General features: G+C 42.9%; 1 protein-coding gene and 1 long non-coding RNA gene across 9 annotated transcripts in view; both read right to left on the minus strand.

The window, feature by feature from the left end:
• The window catches only part of Rbms1 (RNA binding motif single stranded interacting protein 1), a 225,855-nt gene that overhangs the window by 174,267 nt on the left and 31,820 nt on the right, over positions 1-19,768 (minus strand). For 4 of the 8 annotated variants that reach the window (XM_076569553.1, XM_076569550.1, XM_076569551.1 and 1 more), the window contains exon 2: positions 18,176-18,241. The exons of the other annotated variants lie outside the window; for them this stretch is intronic. In XM_076569553.1, coding sequence (XP_076425668.1) covers positions 18,176-18,241 — 66 coding nt within the window. The remainder of the gene's footprint in view (positions 1-18,175; positions 18,242-19,768) is intronic. 8 annotated transcript variants of the gene reach the window in all.
• On the minus strand, positions 410-18,169 carry LOC143272873 (uncharacterized). Its single transcript, XR_013050486.1, has 2 exons — positions 3,753-18,169; positions 410-1,767 (listed from the first exon to the last, which is right to left on the minus strand). It is a non-coding gene; the product is annotated as an uncharacterized LOC143272873 (long non-coding RNA).

Here is a 19,768-nt window from a genome sequence, read left to right on the forward strand (position 1 = left end):
TAATTACCAGGTTGTATCTTATGTATGGTCCTAAATACTTTTATTCACTTAAGATTTACACACACATCATCTGAGGTAGGCAGAGAATGAATTATTCTCATTTTATTAAAAGGAAGGCTTGAAGTTAAACAGATGGCTTAAAGGTGCCCATAACATCAATCTCCCTTTCTTCAGAGAATTAAATACTTATGAGTTATAAAACACATTTTATAATTAGGATGCAATAGGTATGACAGGCATTTGTAATCATCAAGCTTTAGAGTAATCTTTGTATTTGAGATTTTTCATGTTAGAATCCTAGCTCTCTCTCTCTCTCTCTCTCTCTCTCTCTCTCTCTCTCTCTCTCTCTCTCTCTTCCTCCTCCTCCCTCCCTCCCTCCCTCCCTCCCTCCCTCCCTCTCTCTCTTCTCTCTCTCTCTCTCTCTCTCTCTCTCTCTCTCTCTCTCTCTCTCTCTCTCTGCTTATTTATGTTTTCAGAGATAAGGTCTTTCTCTGTAGCCCTGGTTATCCTGGAACTTCCTATGCCAGCCATATTGGGTTTTTATTCTGCCAAAAAATACCCTTGTTTTTCAGGCCCACCCCTGGATATGAGAAAATGAACTTGTATCATTCCTCCCGAAAAGAGGAGGAAGTGCAAGAAGAGGCTGACCAGGATACAACACTGCAATGCCAGAAGTAGGTCCTGGTCTAGACTAAATTAATTTTGTCTAAATTCGCCCCCAATTAAGAATGCATTCATCAAATTATCCAAAAGACTTGGTTCCAATACATAAATCAACATTCCATCACAGAGGCAAGCTATTATTTAATAAGTACAAATAGCTGTAAGGCAGCTGGGGGAGGAGTTTTGATCAACATTGGATTTATAAATCCCCTGTGCAGTCCACCCACTAAGAAGGGTTGCATAATCTTCACAGAAGCGAAGTTAAAATTAGCAGTTTCTCTAAAATGGTTAGGCAACACATGAAAATAACTCAAGTAGGTAATCTGCAAGTGCCACTGTGGATTCCTTCCTTTCAGCCGTTGGCATACCACTGCACCTGTATCAGCTTGAAACTGGCTGGCATGGCGGCCTGCTTTGACCAGCAGACAGAGTAAGTCACATGTGCCTGGCAGCTTTAACTCTTCCCCTGGGAAGCTAGCCACCAGGTAAGAAGTGACATGCAACAGACTCCCTGTGTGAAGAGAGAAAAGATAACAGCAAAGTGGGATGAACCAGCTGTCAACAGTGAAACGTTTCTGCCTTCCTAGCACATTCAAGCTCTTCCTTGTAGCTGTGTGTTTATTTGTTTGCTTGCTCGTGACAAACAATTGCCGTGTTGACCAGGCCGGCAGAGAACTCCTGGACTCTAGCAATTCTTATGCTTCAACATCTCAGGTAGCTGGGAAGTGCAGGAGTGTACCACTATCACACACAGCTGAATGTAGCTGAGTAAACTGGCTGAACACTGCCCATGGACATACCCCAGCTCGCTGCATTCGGAACAGCCAGGCACTGCCTAATTTCTGATCACGAGAAATAATAAATTACAATTGTCTCAAGCCACAAAGCATTGAGTTGATGTGTTGCCCTGCATCTTTCTAAACTTCACTGCCCAACTTGCTATGAGCATTTTACTCTGAATGAAAGAAACAACCTGGGAGATTGAGCGGTCTAGTTTCATTCAAGTTTACATGGGGCTGAACACATCGCTGAGTGTCACTGCCAAGCAAAGCTCGCCCTCCAGGTTTCTTGCTACGTTGGTCTCATTCTTATTGTCACCAGCAACTAAAATAAATAAAATGGGAGCTAATGGAGTAATGGGTTCCCGGAAAAGCAGAGGGCATTCTTTCTACCACTTAGGATGTGTTCAGCCAAAGAATCCTGATGGAGGCTGGTATTTGAAGGTGGGGGGCGGTGGCCAGATAACCTAGCAGCCAGGCTTCCCATCCCTGGAGCCCATCCCAGAACTCACCCTTGCCCAGCCCACATGCTACCTGCTACCTCTTCTTTTCATGCCATGAATATTAATTCAGCAGTGGGAGGATTTTCAACCATTATAAGCCTAGGTAGATCAGTGCTCCATTTACACCCCCATCTTGTTTGTTGTGGAGGAAATATGGCTTTGTTTCTCTACCATAAAATCATGCTGGAAAAAAAATTACTGAAACAGACGAAATTATAAGCATGAATATTATTTCTAAAAGGAGGGGACAGATTAACTAAAGGCACCTAGAATGTGAATTTTCTTTTAAATAGAGGTATTCGCTAAGCTGAAATTTGCATTCAAGATCTCAGTCTATTTTTAGATGGGACCCCTAGAGAGCAAGGCTAAAGCCACAGAGTACACCTACATAAAAAACAGAATGGGCAAATAGGCAGTTGGTGCCCTAAAGACTGCCACCCAGAGCCTCACTGCAGCTGTGACACCTGGCTTCTCTCGTCCCCCCACCCCATCACCTTCTTCATTTCTTACATAGCTTGCAACTCCAACTGAGCTCCTCCAAAGGTTCCTTACAGGCTGTGCTCACTGTCCTGCGACCTCTCCCAGTTTAACACAATTAGCGAGACTAGTATCTAATCCATAAGAAACTGAAATATAATCCATAAAGCAAAGGCAGCCTGATGCCTCACTCAATTCGAAAATTGCCAGTTCTGTCAAAATGCCAACACTCCAATCCAGTATTCACCACACACAATCTCCAGCCCTTCATCTTCCATCAGTAACAGTGCAGGGGTAACGGAGGTTGAAATGTGACCAATTTTGTAGCCGATAAATGAATCCTGAAATGTCTATAGCAATATAAACACAGGCAGCGTGCAGATGAGGCTTCGGGCCGCTCTGCAAGGGTTTGATGGGCATGGCTCAGATGTGTAACACAGGAAAGGTTCCCGTTGTGAAGGCTGCAGGTAGAGTGGAATGGTCTACGGCACAGGCAATACCAACAGCGGCTGCTGTATAAACCATGGGGGAGGTAGGGCTGAAGAGATGGCTCAGGGGTTAAGGAATATTGGTTGCTCTTCCAGAGGACTTCGGTTCAATTCCCAGCCTCCACATGGCAGCTCACAATTGTCTGTAAACTCCCGTTCCAAGGGATCTGACACCCTCACACAGACATACATACAGGCAAAACACTAATCAATGCTCACTAAATAAATAAATAAATAAATAATCGATCAAATAAACAAATAAGTAAAAACAATCAGGCACCAAAACCAATGCAGGACCCAAGGGATACACTGAAGTACTTCCTTATTTAAGGGATTTCGGACCTGGGGGGGGAAATTTCTGAGGTAGTTTTCAAGTGACTTCAAAAATACAAGAGGATAACACTGTGGGTTCCACTATCACTCCTGTGATCAGGTGGGTACATTCCCTGAGTTTTGAGAGAATCTGGACCAGAACAGGAAATGCCTTAGTGTCCTGCTGCACCACACGGGAGGAGGCCACTTTGATGCTGACACTCTCTCTGACATCTGTCTGGTCCCTCTCACTTTTCAGCGGCATTGAAAGAATTCAGAAGTCCAGAATACAGAGACTCAGTGGTGGAATCGAGTTATATAAATCCATTGTCCATGCAGAAGAAAGGCAATCTATGAAGGATCAATGCTTTCCAGTAACCGGGAACAGAAAGGACTCTCCTGTCGGGAAGCCTTTTTCTCCAGGCTCCACCTCCTGAAGGATGTCGGCTCCAACATCCCCAGCCTCATATAAGAGGAACAATCCTAAGAGCTAAACTAACCCAGGACCCCTGACTTCAGGAGGCTCCTACCTCAGTAGCACCATCAATCACAAGCTCTAAATGATCTTCTGGGTGTCAACTCCCAAGCAAGGGAAAGAGAAGCCTCCCAGGAAAGGTCTTTGTATACTACTTTCTCCTCCAGGTGAAGTATGAAAGGCGCCATCTTTACTGCTGGCAACCTCTGTCCTCTCCACTTCCCCAAAATCTGTTCACTCTAAAATGGCCTCTCAATGATGTCCCTACTCGGTACTGAAGCCATATTGTCTATTTCCTTATAAGTTGTTGATTCTAGGCTTCTCTCCCCTCTCTGAGAATCTTTTAGTTCTGCAAGTAGCATGGGCAGTCACTTCCTTCCTCTATGAAGTCATGTGTAGAACACGCTCTCATAGTCCCTAGCCTCCCCGCTTTACCTCTCAGTCTGGAGATGTTTCAGTGGGGAAGAGGGATTCTTTCAAGATTTTTAAAAACACAGGCACGTAATTAACACAGAATCAAGCAAAGATGAAGTGTTCCGTTGTGGTTGCCATGTCAACACTACTCCCAAGGCACAGGGCATTTAACCCATAAGATGCTCGTTCATTTTCCTTTCTTGTCAACTCCTTCTCCAACCTTTTGGTGACATCTATCACCAGAGACCAAGGTTTTTTTTTTTTTTGTTTTTTTTTTTTGAGTCATGACTAGTTATTTTTGACATTTAATTTCAGTCAAAGATACGTTTTACCTGTTTCTGATTTTGTGTAAATGACATTACATATCAAGGGTTTATTTGTTTATTTATTTTTTATTTTTTTGTGATTGACTTCTTTTACTCTGGATGTCTTCCAGATTCATCAATGTTGTTGCTTCAGTATTCTTTTTTATTGCTGTGTAGTATTCCAAAAATTTCAATAAATTGTAGGTTTATTTTACAAATGTATATTATCATTTCAGTAGTTCATTAAAAAGCCCTTGAACACTTCTATAATGATTAGGCTAATCTACACTCTCACAATGACTCAATGATGACAACTCTAGGTGCCAAATGACATTGGGCACTGATTTTTTTTTCTTATTTGTTTGTTTGTTAGCTCACTGGCCACTTACAAGTTTTCTTTGGGACATTATTGTTCAAGTCTTTGATTTGATTTTTTGTTTGTCTGTATGAAACAGAGTCTTATTAGGTAGCCCAGGCTGACCTTGAACTTGAATTCCTTCTAAGGAAGTCCAGATTGTGCTGGGATTCCAAGCATGTGCTACCTCACGAAGCAATTCCCTTTCTTAAGGTATTTGTCCACAGGGAATAATGGAACCCAGTATTCACACATTTCAGCTTACAAGCAAGTAGCACATGCCCACATGCACTGATTTTATTTTCTGTTGCCATCAATATTCAGTAGAACCAACCACCCTAATGCTGAGGAGCATTATAAGGAGGGGTCTTTAAATTGTGTGTTACAGCAGCTAGAGTCTTGGCTGCACAGAAATATTTCGCTTTGATTTTATTTTTAAAGCAAGAACTCAGATATAAAAAGACTTTCCGTCTTCTAATTTTAGTAAAAGTTTTATAATTTGACTCACAAGTATTTAGAATGAAATGTTTATAAGTGTAAAATATCCATGATTGGCTCATGTACCAAAATGAACTAGAGAGGCAGCCGCGGCCCCAGCTCGGGTAGCGTGATTCACAAGGCAGGAAGGACAGCTGCTTGCTCGGATGAGTGCTGGCAGAACTCGTGGGCAGTCCTTCCTTCATCTTCTTCCATAAAAGAAAAAAAAAAAATCCTGCCTGTGAAATAGATACGACCTTGATTTAGGCTGAAAAAGAACACAGCTACTCCTCCAGCCATGGAAGATTCCAGAAGGGCTGGAGACTCGCTGACAGTTTGTGGTGCAAGTCAGAAAAAGAGAATTCACTGTTTGAGAATCAGAAAGTATTCTTCCTCTCTACCTTTGCAATCCAGTTCAGATTCTGTTCTGTATCTAGTTCAACAGGGGAAACTGAAAACTGGCCAATGAACTAGGGCGCTGCTGCTTACGTGCAGAGCTTCTAATGGACTGTCAACTGCTTACTACTGTGCCTTCCAAGACACTAAATGGAGGGACCCATAACCCCGCTTTTCCTACCAGAGTTCAAAGATGACTGGATGTCTTATCCTGTTTGGGATACTTGGGATTCTATAGTGACCTCGTTACTTGCTCACTATCGTGCATTCTGTTTGATTGTACAAGTATGAAAGTGTGTGTACATGTGTGTGTAAGAGATAAGCAGAAAGACGGAAAAAGTAGGGATTTTTTTTTCCCTACTAGGAAAGGTGTGTCCTGAATATTTTTGTAGAATGTGCACAGTGTAATCTTAAAATCTTTAGGACAGAGAAGGTCTTGCAACTTCCTGGAGAGCAACCGTTCTCCAGGGTTACAGGCTGACTGGGTCAGCACTGGTGGGAACAAATTCTTGGGAAGAATGTTATACCATCAAATACACTTGCTTCTTTTATATTTAGGCATTCATCAAGGTTCAGGGGAAATTTTTGCATATATATGTGAATCACTGACGTGGTTAACCATTGATAAGGAAACCAAGTACTTAGAGATCAGCATCACAAAAATCTCAGCTAAATGCTTCACTATACTGAGTCAGATATTTAGTAAGTCCTAACATTTACTATGCAATTAGTAAATACTCTATACCCGTCTGGATATCACTGCATGTCTTAACTCATTCATTCAGCACAAAAAGGCTACAAACAATATCTGCTTTCGGTGTACAGAAAACTGAGAAACAGAGAGAGCAAATGACTTGACCCAAGGTATTTCCAACTCAGGCAGTCTGGTTAACCCCAGAGCGTTCACCTCCATGCCATGCTCTCACTCAATGGTCTCTCCCGGCATTCATGTTCTGAAGCCCTTATCTCCACTGTGGCTGTGTTTAGAAATGGGCCTGTGAAGATGCAGTGAGGTCAGACGAGGTCATAAGACTTGTATTTTAATCCTGAAGGATCAGGAGACTTTTAGGAGGTAGAGGGGGAGAAAAGAAGCCCTTGTCTCTTTCCCTCTTCTCTCCCGCTACAGACACACAGCTAGCAGGAACCATCTGCAAGCCAGGAAGACAGCTCTCAACAGCCCCCGCTGTCACCCTGATCGTGAACTTTAAGTTTCAGAGCTTGGAGAAAATACACTTCTGTTGCTCAAGCAACATGATCTATAACAGACTGAGCCCATACACAATGTGGAAACCACCCTTCCCAGAACCCCCCAAACCAAAAGGAGCAGAAACATGCATCTTTGTTTCACCCACACATTCTCCCTGTCGTAGCAAACTTCCCCTTTGTACCCTTTGATATGGCCAAGAAACTGGGCTCTTATTGGATTTTTAGCATTATAAATATTCATAGATATTTTCAATATTCATCCCAATACATGCGGGTTAAGACGTGTTTACTGCATTGATCTTTGCAAAAGAAACATAAAAGCTTCTGATCAATATGAATGTAAAAGTTTCTGGCCGGATTTTTAGCATAACTAGATTTTCAAGCAATGGTCATGGGGCTAAAATGGAATAAGAATGGCGGTTCTTTGAGTGGTCCCATTTATTAAAAATAATCACAAAGCATATACTAGTGATGCCAAGTACCCGGCATTCTGAGCTTGTGAAACGAATTATCAGTGTCTAAAAGGTCTTTGTCAACTCTAACATCTGTAAACATTTAAGTGGTATCGAGCAGATTCCATAATCGGATCTGCTTTTAACTGTGGAAATCAATGCAGTTATTAAGAAGCTATTTGAATAATTCATGCTGCACGAGGAGGCCTTCAGAGTAGCTGTAATGTGTTTGCATCTTAATGGTATTTTAAATAAAGTTGTGTCTTGCTACAATGCACATTTAGTAAGCAAGGCTGATTCCCCATCCATCACTTCAGAGGTGGTGATGTGAAATTCTGACAGTTGCAGAGGAGGGCTGGAGCTATCTGGCTTTGATAAAGAAGGGAGTTAAAGGAGAGGTTACTCCTCCAGCTCTTAGAGGAAGATACTATCTGCCTTTCACTCATCCACTGCCTGGGTCTTGAGATCTGACACTCCGGGAAATGCTCATCAGTGGTGCCATTGCAAGGTCATTCAGCCAAGTTAACCAGGCTAAATGCACATTCATCACTTCCAGTTAAAATGAATAAAGAACCAAATGGTTAAACGTTTGGGTAAATGTAATCTTCTTTTCTCTTTGTTTTTGTTGGGTGGTGTTGGTGTTTTCAACCTTACAGGAAACATTTCCATCACACTAAAATCAAAAGTAACATCAACCTTCCAAAAGCTTTAAGCTTGGACAAGTATCATAGAATGTGAGACTTACAAGCAACAGTCCCTGAAGTTATCCCAGTTCCTTATCTTTGCTGAAGTACCTCCTTGGCTGTGAAACCAGTCTGCCTGAATTCTTCCACTTAACAGGGTTCATGGCTACCTTCTCCAAGACAGACCAAATGCTCCTTGGGCATTAGCACCTGGGGCTGAGCCCAATTCTGTCATCTCACCCTTCAACAAGTTTGTTGACCTTTGGGGACACTCAGTCAAGTGGACCCTTGCTGTCTTTCCAATGGATGATTGAAGGCAATGACCATAGCTTTTTTGAGTTTCCAGTATTCACTTAATCCCAGCACTTGGGAGGCAGAGACAGGCAGATCTCTGAGTTTGAGGCCAGCCTGGTCTACAGAGTGAGTTCCAAGATAGTCAGGTTTACACAGAGAAACCTTGTCTCAAAACAAACTACCAAAAATAAATAAATAAATAAATAAATAAATAAATAAATAAATAAATAAATAAATAAATAAATAAATAAATCATCTCCATTGTAATTAAACTGTTTCTAATATAAAATGAGTCACCAGAGCACAGTCAGCTACTTACACTCACCCTTTTACTCTCTACCCTCAGGTCTCACAATTCTCCCCCTGCAGCTCGAATCACACTTTCCACCTTGATTTCCCTCTGTAGTCCCATCCATAAACTTGCCCTTACGCCCACGGCACCTGCCCACTACACTCAGCTGCTTACTATAGGTGGAAATTTCCAAGCTTTCTCCCTCTTCTAGGATCCTCTCCGCCTGAAACATCTTTGCTCCTCCTCTTAAAGCAACTAATGCTTCCTGGGGGCAGGCAGCCTGAGAGTGAAGAGAAGATGTTCTCAGTAGAGGCTCACTGCTAGAAAAATGACCTTCGAAGCTGAGGGACACCACAATCGCTTTTCACTTGTATTACACTCCAATATTGTTGGGGTGTCAAGACATTTTTAAAGGTATGTTGGTGAGTGTATATGGTCTCTAAGGACTCAGCCTTCTCCAATCTGGGAAGGCTGCCCTCCTTTTTGGCCTTCAAGATCAACTTGGAAATTCAATGATCAGAAATGATTGTGTAGAGGCTTCCCCACCCAGACTAAGATGTATGTTACTTCTGCCCATACTCAATCACGGGGCCCCAAACTGACCGCAAAGAAGGCTGGGGAAGACAGCTGCAGGAGGAAAATATAACAAGGTTGCTGCTCCACAGGGGATTTTCTAGGAAAGGCCCTGCGAACTGATCTCATTAGGGCTGGTATTATAAGAGAGGATAAGAAAGCACTACACCACTCCGCTATAAAAGGGTAGTTATATAAGCATAAAAACACTTGCTATACTGCATGGTGAAATTCTACTTATTCATGCTCCCAGTTGAAATGTGAGTTCCTGGTAGACAGCAATGTGACTCTCTTTCTTTCCTTTTTTCCCTTGAGATAGGCTCTAATTATGTAGCCCAGGCTGACTTTGAATTCATAATCTTCCTGCCTCAGCCTTTTAAGTGTTAGGATTAGCAGATACATACCACCAAAGCTGGCTTGGCAATGATTTTACTTTTCACGTTACCCACATGTAGCATGGGATATTCCTACCGCAAAGTTAGTTCAGGTTTGAGAACAAATGGGTTGATGGATGTAAATCTCTGTGTGCTCTTTCTGGACATCTACCTAGCCTGTTGAAATAATACTGACAGATCTGAAGATGAAGATGAAGATTGAGCACGGCTCCTCTGAGCACTGGGGGCCAAGAGGTTCTGCAGGATCTCTCACCACAGGTTGAATGATGCCCAGGAAAAGCATGGGAGGTTGAAGCCATCTCCTTTTGGAGATCGTGTGCTGAGTCTTACCACAGAGTCCCCAGCACACAGCACTCTGAGAAAGTATCTGTTGTATGAATAAATGTAAATACTGACAGATATTTTTGTAAGTCAGTAAATGAGATCATAGCAGTAGTAATTTAATTTCAGGCAAAAAGCAGCAACATTTAATAGAAAGATCAGTGAAATAATATAAGGAGGTCCTTTTACTATGGCTTAGAAATAATTATCTTTATATCCCTTTACAATACCATCAGCACACGAAATTCTTCCCATAGTATCAGCTCTAATAAACCTTAGGCAAAGAAGTTTTTAGGAAGTTGTATGATTTTTTAAATAAAGTGAAATGGCGCAAGTCCCTTAACTGGTGGCATTTGACGACACTAGTTTAACAAATGCAGAAAGCTTTTCCTTTGAACTGAATCGGGGGCGAGCTGAGATAGCATCAGGAAATCGAAAAGCCAGGAAAAGCTGTCTTCCTTTCCTGGTCTAAAAATAAACAAGAAGGCAAGAGGAAGAAGAGTGAAGTGTTCCCGAGCCAATATTTTGCAACTTGTGTTGACCTGTTTTGAGGACCTTTCTAAATACAGTGCCTGGGTTATGTAGTTAAGGGTGGAGGACCCTCAAATGTCTAAAAGTACAAAAACAATCATAATTTGATTCTTCTCTTGATACTTTATATTAACTGTTAAAGGACAGGATCCTTCAAATATTTTTGCTTATGTTAGACAAATTGAAGTGTTTGCTCTCTGGATGCTGATGGTGGTAGTCAAAGCATCCTGATGCAGACAAGCCGAGTGTCGTCTTCTGGTGCTTCGTGGTTTTTATCTCCTTTGGTAAATGGAATAAAGGAGTAACAGGTTCTGATCTAATTTCCAAACAGCATTTGCTTCAGAGCTTAAATTTGCATTATAATATCAACATAAATAATTTTTTTATTTGGTGTTTTTTTATTAATAACTTCCAAATCTACTTTAACTCAACTGCATCAGAAAAAAATTTAAAAAATGAAACTTTAATACACCGACCTCTCATCAAAATTTTTTATGATTTCCATCTAATTTGTCCTCATTTTACAAGCATTCAGTTCAAATTGGATGGATCAAACTTAAGTTTAAAACACACCTGAACCTCATAAAGGAGACTGCTTGTAGAACCTAAGTGTGAGTGTGGACAGGCCTAGAAGTGGTGTCTTCTCAGGTGGCTTCTGAGAAGGCTCCATGGGATTATGAAAAAGCAAGTTTGGCTGGAGATCTCCTTGCCCCTAGGAAATACCATCATGTCCTTATGTCACACCTATCTGTTCCACTGAGCCAACAGTCCCTTCCAGGTCACTGTGTGATGGGCATAGACTGACCTTCTGCTAGGGGTAGTAACCATGAACATACTGTGTGCCAGAAATCACCAAGCTAAGCATTGGCCAGAATAGCAGGGAACAACAGACACATGACCCGTTGTCGCCAGGTTCATGGCCTCTGGGGAACATGTCTCTGATGGTCATGAACAGTTTACTCATAAGAGAAAAAGTTTCTCAGGAAAATAATAGAAATTGTGAGAAGAAATTACAGGGGTTCCTAATTTGGAAGTGGGGAGCTTTTTTTTAAAATATTTGCTCAAATAATTTAATTTTATAAAATGTTATCATCTTTACCTTTAAAATGGAGAAATGGTAGCTACCTTGTGGAACTTTTGTGAGGAGTAGATTAGACCACAAGTGAGCTCATGAATGACAGGGACAAGCACTGGATAAATGATCCATATATGTTTCTGCAATTATCTTGTTAATTGTGACAATGACTGTGATTCTTTTCATTATTAATCTAGGTGAAAAACAAAAGTTGGCTGGCAAAAAGAGAGGAGAGAGGCAGTACAAAAACTATCCAAGACAAGAGACAAAATTATATGCAGATGCAAAATTTGTATGCCAATTATATGCAAAGCTTCTGGTGTCCTAGGTAGATAGCATTAGGATCTAAAAAGAAAATAAAAAGGGAATAAACTTTAAACTCTGGATCCCTCCAAAAGTCCTCTTCTTCTAACTACCCTAAGAATATTTGCCTCTTGGAGTCTTTATTCACATTTTTTTTTCCAAGTTTTCTCTACTAAGCATATACTACCTTCACAATTTAAAAAAAAAGGATATATTTTTAAAGTGATGCTCCCATTATTTCTTTACCTGTAACAAACTAACTTTTTCATTGTATGGCTTTTTGCCTCAGCATCTGTCTGGCACTTCCCGTTCCCTAACTACCCATTCTGAAGGCTGTCTATGGAAGGTCTTCACAGAGCGCTTGTTGTGCTGTCCCCTCAACTGGGGTCAGCTCACTCCCAGGATTGGAGCATATGAAGGCCTCCTCTCCCCTATAACATCATACCCATGATCCTTAGCAAAACCACCCCAAATGGCTCAGGCCCAAAGCCTGTCTATTGTTCAAGGTCATTTCCTGCCGCTCTCTGTGCTAACCCTCACACCCACTCCAGCCACACAGAACTTCCCACAATTCTCCAAACATGCCATCCACTCGGATGCCCTCTGTCTTGGCTTATTTCCCTTTCTGTGTCGAGAGCAGTCTTTCGACCTCAGCATGCAGCAAAATGATCCTGTTCCTTTCCCAACCCACCGAGCTGAAGCCTCATCTCTCCCCCCAGCCACCTCTCCACAGAACAGGCCCCTGAGAGCCTTGCTCTTCCCACATTGTCCTCCAGTTAGTTAGATAAACGCCTATCTCGGCTTATGAGTCCTATCAAGACAGAATCTACATCTCCATAAACTTCGTTTGCTGTTACATCTAGCTCATAAATCGTAACCGTCTATGTTGTTGCTATTCAAATGAAGAGAATACTAGAATGGAAGCTGAGGAGAGCTTTGGCTCGTGCCTGTAATCCCAGCACTTGGAAAGCTAAGGCAAGAGGATGATATGGCAGAGTCCACCTTGGGTGACATAGGGAGGTCTTGCCTTAAAAACCAACAGAAAGGGGGGGGGGGGCTAGAGTGGTTTCTTTAAGGAAGTTCTCCAAGGAGCACCTTTAGGTCAGACACCAAACGTGTGCAAGGACAGCCTTCTATTCCAATTGTTTGCTCCTGGACTCTTGTACATGAGGACTGAAGAACTTAGTACTCTAGTTTTTGGTTGCTCATTATTTGCTAGGGACTCACGGTGAATGAGATAAAGACCCAGGAATACAGTTGGAAACTGTGGCAAATGCTATAGAAGAAAAGAACAGGAAATGAGGTAAGAGGGTATCGTTGAGGAAGCAACTGCCATAATGGGAAGTCACGAACAATTAGTCCCATAAAGAATAGGAGAAAGTACATCCAAAAAGGAGGGAAATGTGCTGGAAGGGCCTGAGGGAGGGAGGGAGGAAGGAGCTGGCTTGTTCACTAGAGAAAGTGAAAGATGACCCTCCTGCCTAGAACCTGACCTTGGCAGAGCAAAGGCACCTTCTTCAGGCAGTGAGGGCTCCTCTATAGAATGCTGGTTCTGTGAGAGACACTGAGCTTCTTCTGAGGGCATCTACAAGTCACTCAAGATGTTATGTAGGGGTGGAGGAGGATGAGATTGGATTTACACTTTGTGTGTGTGTGTGTGTGTGTGTGTGTGTGTGTGTGTGTGTGTGTAAGCATGCCTGCTGAGGCCAGAAGTTGATGTTAGATGTCTTCCTCAGTCTCTCACCATCATATTTTTTGAGACAGAGTCTTGTTCTGAACCTGGAGCTCACCCATTCACCTAAACCGGCTGGCAGGCAAACCTCAGGGACCCTCTTGTCTCTGCCTCTCTAGCTCTGAGATTACAGATATGTGCCACCACACCCAGGTTTTCGTATGGGCTCTGGGGGGACCAAATTCAGGTCCTCACGCTTATGTGGCATGGACTTTACCTACTGAGCCATCTTTCCAACCAGCAGATTTACATTAAAAAATACACAACCTTAAGTGAAAACTAAAAATTAAGTAGATTGCTAGTGAAATGGACAAAGTTCGGTGACTTTTCAACATATTTAGAATGCTGTTATTTGAATACCTGTCGATCAAATGTGCTCATCAGTGGGATTTTTGTGTCTGGTCACTCTCAGAAGTTAAACTCAAACCACACCTGTATTCCTGTTTCTCTGAATAGCATAGTTCACACAGCATAGACCCTGGCTCCTAGAAAGCCACTTTGAACACCATGGAATTTTAATTGCGCCAACATCTCTAGAGGCTCCTGTCAAGATAAAGACTGGCATCTGATGCTGGCTGAAAGTCAAAATTTTCATTTTAACCTCAGTTGAAAACTCTGCCTTTCTCACCTGAGTGGACACTTTGTGAGTGGCAGGCAGGACACATAAAAGCTGCTATTTTTGTTTGTTTAGAAATGTCACAAGCCTTCTCTCTGCCGAGAACAAACTCACTCAACTTCCAGTTATGTCACAAAAAAAAGAGATAAAAATGCAGTATCATTGCTCGGATGTTCTGGTGACATTTTCTCAAGCCAAAAGACATGTGGCGGCCAGAAAAGGCAAGAGAAAGGAGCAGTGAAACTTAGACTAACAGAGCTAGAGGGACATCAGCGCACACTTCATGGCACAGACTCCGGATGCCGAACAGTTCCGCTGTAGGAGTTCTAGTACTGGAGAGGGAACACTGTCCATGCACGGAGAGGACAGCCAAGTCTCCAGTGCACAGCCAAGAGAAGGGCAGCAGAGAAGGACTCGGGGCCAATTCATACACCGCCCTGCAAACTGCGTTCCCCATGGTTTTATAAGCAGTGAGTTAGCTGCGTTAAAAACAATGGTTGGAAAAATCAACAGAAGAGAAGAGTAAGAGCAGGCAAGGCACCTTACAGGAATGTAAATGGAGGGGCGGGGGGGGGGGGGTTCAAAAGAGGGAGAATACCAGCCACACCTCAGATAATAACACCGCCAAGAAGAAACGCTGAAATATTTAACACATGCTGCTTTGGCCCTGGACTAAATGCCTTCCATGGTTCATCTGATTTAAACTTCTTACGAACTCTGCGGAGGTGACTAAGGCTGTTTCTGTTTGGACAATGAGGAAAGTAGTGTTAAATCCAGCCTCTGGAAACTAACCTGTGGACGGGAAGGCAGGCTTCATCAGGCTGCGGCTGCGGCTGCAGCCTTCGCAAGTGAATTAATTTCGAATACATCTCTCTGTTTTTCTTTTGTCTTATTGGTTGGTTTTGCAAGAAAGGGTTTCTCTGTGTAGCCCTGGTTGTCCCAGAACTCGCTCTGTAGACCAGATCGGCCTTGAACTCAGAGATCTGCCAGCCTCGGCCTCCTGAGTGCTGGGATGAAAGGTGTGTGCCGCCGACACCACCCAGCTTTGTCGTTTTTAATCTTAGGTGACAGGGACTTAAATTACAAATGATATAGATGGTTATCTTAATCTTTTAAAGGAAAAGTTTTCTAAGTCATATTTCAGGCCTCTCTTCTGTCCCAAATATACTACCCTCGGCAGAATTGAATTTCTCTTCATCACTCACAGCAGACTAAGCATACCTAAGACCTGACTGGTTAGGGTGTGCTAACATCCATCAGTCTGTTTGTTCTTATCTTTCCCTGAAGCAGCGTGCTCCACGAGTTCGCTGCTCCTGGTCTGTCTCCTTGGCTGTTTGCACTGCCAGGCTCCCAGCTTTCACTGGCTGCCATTATGATCCTCTGCTCCAGAAGGCACCTGCCTTCCCCTTTCTCCAAACGGCCTGCTTCTCCACACTCCTCCTGTATCATCCACTGTCTATCAACTTCCACTCAGCTCAATTCAACACACTTTGATAGTCTACCTTTTCTACATGCTACTTCATCAGCAAAAAATAGTAGACACCCTAAGCCAGATCCAACACCCACGCAGTACTCTCTAGCAAATCTCAGTCAGCCAGAGCTGAGGAGTTTGTACAGTTTAGGAGATTGAGAAGACTGGCCATTCCAGCAATTGACAGTATTACTATTTCACAGCAGAATAAACTGAGGCTCATACCTACTGGCTAGGAGTGTAGTCCAGTACATGTTTGGCACATCGGTTTGATCTCCAACACACACACACACACACACACACACACACACACACACACACACACACACACACACACACACACACACAATCTCCAGCAGGTAAAGAACAAGCTGAGATTTGAACACACCCTTCTACTCCCTGCCACAATGGGTTTGGAAGAACAAGGCAATCTTTTCTGGCTGTAGTAATGGCTGCAAGAGATAGCCAGAATTCCCTCTAGCAACCAATGGCCAGCTGGAGAGTGCTGCCAACATCTCTGAACTGGTACCAGCCTGAAAACTGAAGGTCACGCTGCCACATGTCGGGAGATCCCCTTGGTGGTTTCCTGGTATTCTCGGACACAGCTCAGCACTTTCAAGGTAGAGTACTGCACAGGAGGAAAGGAACACACAATGCAACATATGTTCCTCTAATGCGCTAATGAAAGTTAGATAGCTTTCGAAAGAAAGATGTTGCCAACATCAACTTTTTCATATCATTCCTCAAAAGCATTCAGGACCATCTCATTCAAAAATCCTGTTTAATCTCCCTGATGGCCTGGTTGTCTGACTTCCTCCCCTGATTTATTCAATATATGTTAAGTAACACCTTAGTATTAAGGAAAGTGCCAGGCAGGAAAAGTCTAGCTAGTGGACTACTGTGACTCTGCAATTATTCCCAACAACCATTAAAGTTATCAGTCTTTTAAAAGCAGGTTCAGAGGGCTGAAGGCATAGATCAGTGCTAGAAAACTTGCCCAGCAGCCAAAGACCCTGCATTTCATCCTCAGGACCCTAGAAGACAAACAGGACTCAGAACCTTGTTTTGTTATTTCAAAGATCAAAATACATTAAAATGCATTTCATCCAAATGTCCTCACATTTAAAGCAGCTTCCTATGTAAACCATCCCCCTAAAAACAAACAAAAAACTTCCTTTAACCCATAATAATAATAATTGACTACATCTTGGGCTCCAGGGTCTCAGAACACTCAGAAAACTGTAGAAAAACCTTTTAAACACAGAGGCCAACAATGTACACTTGATGAACAAAGCTAGAGGGGAGGTGGTGACTATAGGGGAACAGGCCCTGTCTGCACAGTCATCGTCCACTCTCCTTTAATTCTTCCCATGCTGCTGTGACTTTGCTTAAATCAAAAATCATGAATGTCAGATAAAGCAATCCTTCCTTAGGACTCTGCTCTGGAGAAAGACCTGGTACACGTGCACGCGGTCTCATGGTTTTTGCCGTGGTTCTGTTTGTTTGGTTTCTAACACAATGTGTGGAGATCGGTCCACCCAGGGTTAGCCCCTCAAAGCTCTAAATGGCTCTGCTAATGGAGGGTTGCGGCACTTTCGGGACTTCCCTTTCACGCAGACTGAAGCTTTCTTTGTCTCCTTCCTGACAATGGCACACGCATTCCAAGTCCCCTAAGTATTTACTCCTTCTCCGTGTTTCTAAGTTATTCCCCTCCTTGGAGAAAAAGTCTGATTGGTCCCTCAAACGGATGAGATTTAATGACATTTTAGAAAAATAAGCAGGACGTGACACAAAGCAATGTCATTCTGTCTGCTCCCAAGCTTTCCATTTAAAACGCTTTAGCCTGGCCCTCCGCGATCTTCTTAATGGCACAAATGCTTAATAGATTAGATAGATTGTTGAGAAACTTCTGAAGCCTTAATTATTGATGGCAGATTCCAAATAACTGAAAAAGATACACACACTCATCTTAGACATTTCACAGGCGACAGAATCCACATGATCACCATGTTTCTGACCTGTTGAAAAGATGTTTTCTGCTCTCTTTCCTCATGCGTCATCATTAACTGCCAACCCAAATTGTATATTATTTCACATTGTATATGGCTAATCTCATTGCCTCCAGTGACCAGTGGATACTTTACGACCAAAGTCCTTAATAAATAATTTATTCCACTTTTCCATTACAAAGAAAGCAATGTTTCAGAATAGTCCCTGACACTAATACTCCCAGCACCTCCACTGCCCCAGGAACAAATGAGCTGGGGCCTAATGCACATATCTTCTTTCTACAAGATCAGTTCGTCAATACTGATTGAACTGCTGTGCACAGAAATATGTATTGGAAGGCAGGCACCTCCTCCCAGCAGCCCTTCACCATAAGCCCAAGCTTGCCAAGCCAGGAGAGGCATTACAGCTTTTCCTACATCAGTAACACTATTGGGAAGAATTCTTAATTACAACCTAACACACAATTAAGCCCATTAACTTTGTAGGTAAGTTAAAATTTCTGGGCCCACAGAAGGCAGACGCTTCCAGAAGCAAGGTATGATTGACATCAGGCCTCCCTCGGCCACTCCACCTTCACCTGCCCTGATGTACTAGGGGCTGGTGCCGTGCTTCTGGTCATCAATTGTGTGAGGCATCTGCTTTCCTGTGAGGAAGAGGAAGTTGAAACCACTTAATGATCCTGAGGAGCGGGAGGAAGAAGTGGTAGCCGGAGCTTCACGATTTCCTCACTGGGCACATCACCAAGGCTAAGTGAACCTACAGCAGACACATACATACCTCCAAACATTGCAAATGGCAGTTTAGTCACTGTTGGCAGCAGGCCGGCCAGGCAGCCAGCCTCCTCAGCTTTGCAGATAAGTGCGCTGGGGTGAGAGACTACCTCTCTCTCTAAGGTCACGGTGGAACTACTGGCATCTGGCCAGAGGTCAGTGGGGTGTGGCCACTGACCACAAAGGTTATCTACTAACCAGTCACCAGGGAAGAGAATTCTGGCACTGATTCTGTACACCTGGGCCCACTTCTTATACTACCACAGGCTATCCCAACAGCTTGGAGCCTTTGGGTGGGTTTGCTCTTTTTATTACTGCAACTAAAACTTGGTACTAGTGTAAGAGACCCATTGACTTACGCTGAGGCAGAGAGGAAGGAAGCAGGTTTTATCTCTGCCAAGTAGCCCTCGTCTTCTGCCCTCTGCCTATGACCTTGTCGATCTCCCTGGAGACCAACAGTATCTTCTTGCCTTCTCTGTTGTTCACGAGACCCCATAAGTGGTAAAGCTTCACGTTAGTCTTGGCAGACTATGTGCTCTTGGAAAATAAAAGCTGCTAACAGTAACAAGAATAAAGAGCGTGTGGTGGTATCACAAGCATCAGAGGAAAGCAGGGTAGCTGTGGCCTCCTCAAATGTTCTAGAACTTTCCTCATCCCAGTGCAAGTAAGCAGAGGGACAGAAGTTGACTTCCGGCCCCTCTGACTTTACGTCTGGGGAGTCAGCACTGTATTTGCTGACTCCTACTCATGAGCATATTCATCAACAGTCAATCAGACAACAAGAATGATTAAGATAATCCAAGCCTGTGGTTGGCCTACTCAAACAAGAATGGAGAGGCTAGCTAAAGGAGGAACATCTTTTAGTACGGTTGGTTTTCATTCTTCCTAATAGTGCGACCCCTTAATACAATTCCTCATGTTGTGTTGACCCCCAACCACAAAATCATTTTTGTTGTTACTTCATAACATAACTTTGCTACTGTTAGGAATCCTAGTGTAAATATCGGATATGTAGATGGTCTTAGGTGACCCCTGTGAAAGGGTCATTTAACCTCCAAAAGGGTTGTGACCCACAGGTTGAGAACAACTGCTTTAATCCTGTAATATTCTCAGGCAAATGACAGGTATGTTATATGATTCTCTGTACCTCTCTTGTTGTTCAACAACATGATTTGTTTTTGTTTAGTAGAGTCTCTTTTTTTTCATTCAACTGAGCATTTCCTCATGCGCTCAACAAATATTTGTTGAACCTGCCCTTAATTCTGAGCCACCAAGTAAGTAAATACCTTCCCTTGCAAGGTCCTCACAAAAATGTGCTCATTCCTATCCCCTAGGGAATCTTGTCATATTGTGCGATATTGGTTTTTGTATACAGTAAGAAAGGATTTCTATTTTTGAAG

This window comes from Peromyscus maniculatus, chromosome 4, assembly GCF_049852395.1.
Source record: "Peromyscus maniculatus bairdii isolate BWxNUB_F1_BW_parent chromosome 4, HU_Pman_BW_mat_3.1, whole genome shotgun sequence".
In the NCBI taxonomy this organism is placed as follows: domain Eukaryota; kingdom Metazoa; phylum Chordata; class Mammalia; order Rodentia; family Cricetidae; genus Peromyscus; species Peromyscus maniculatus.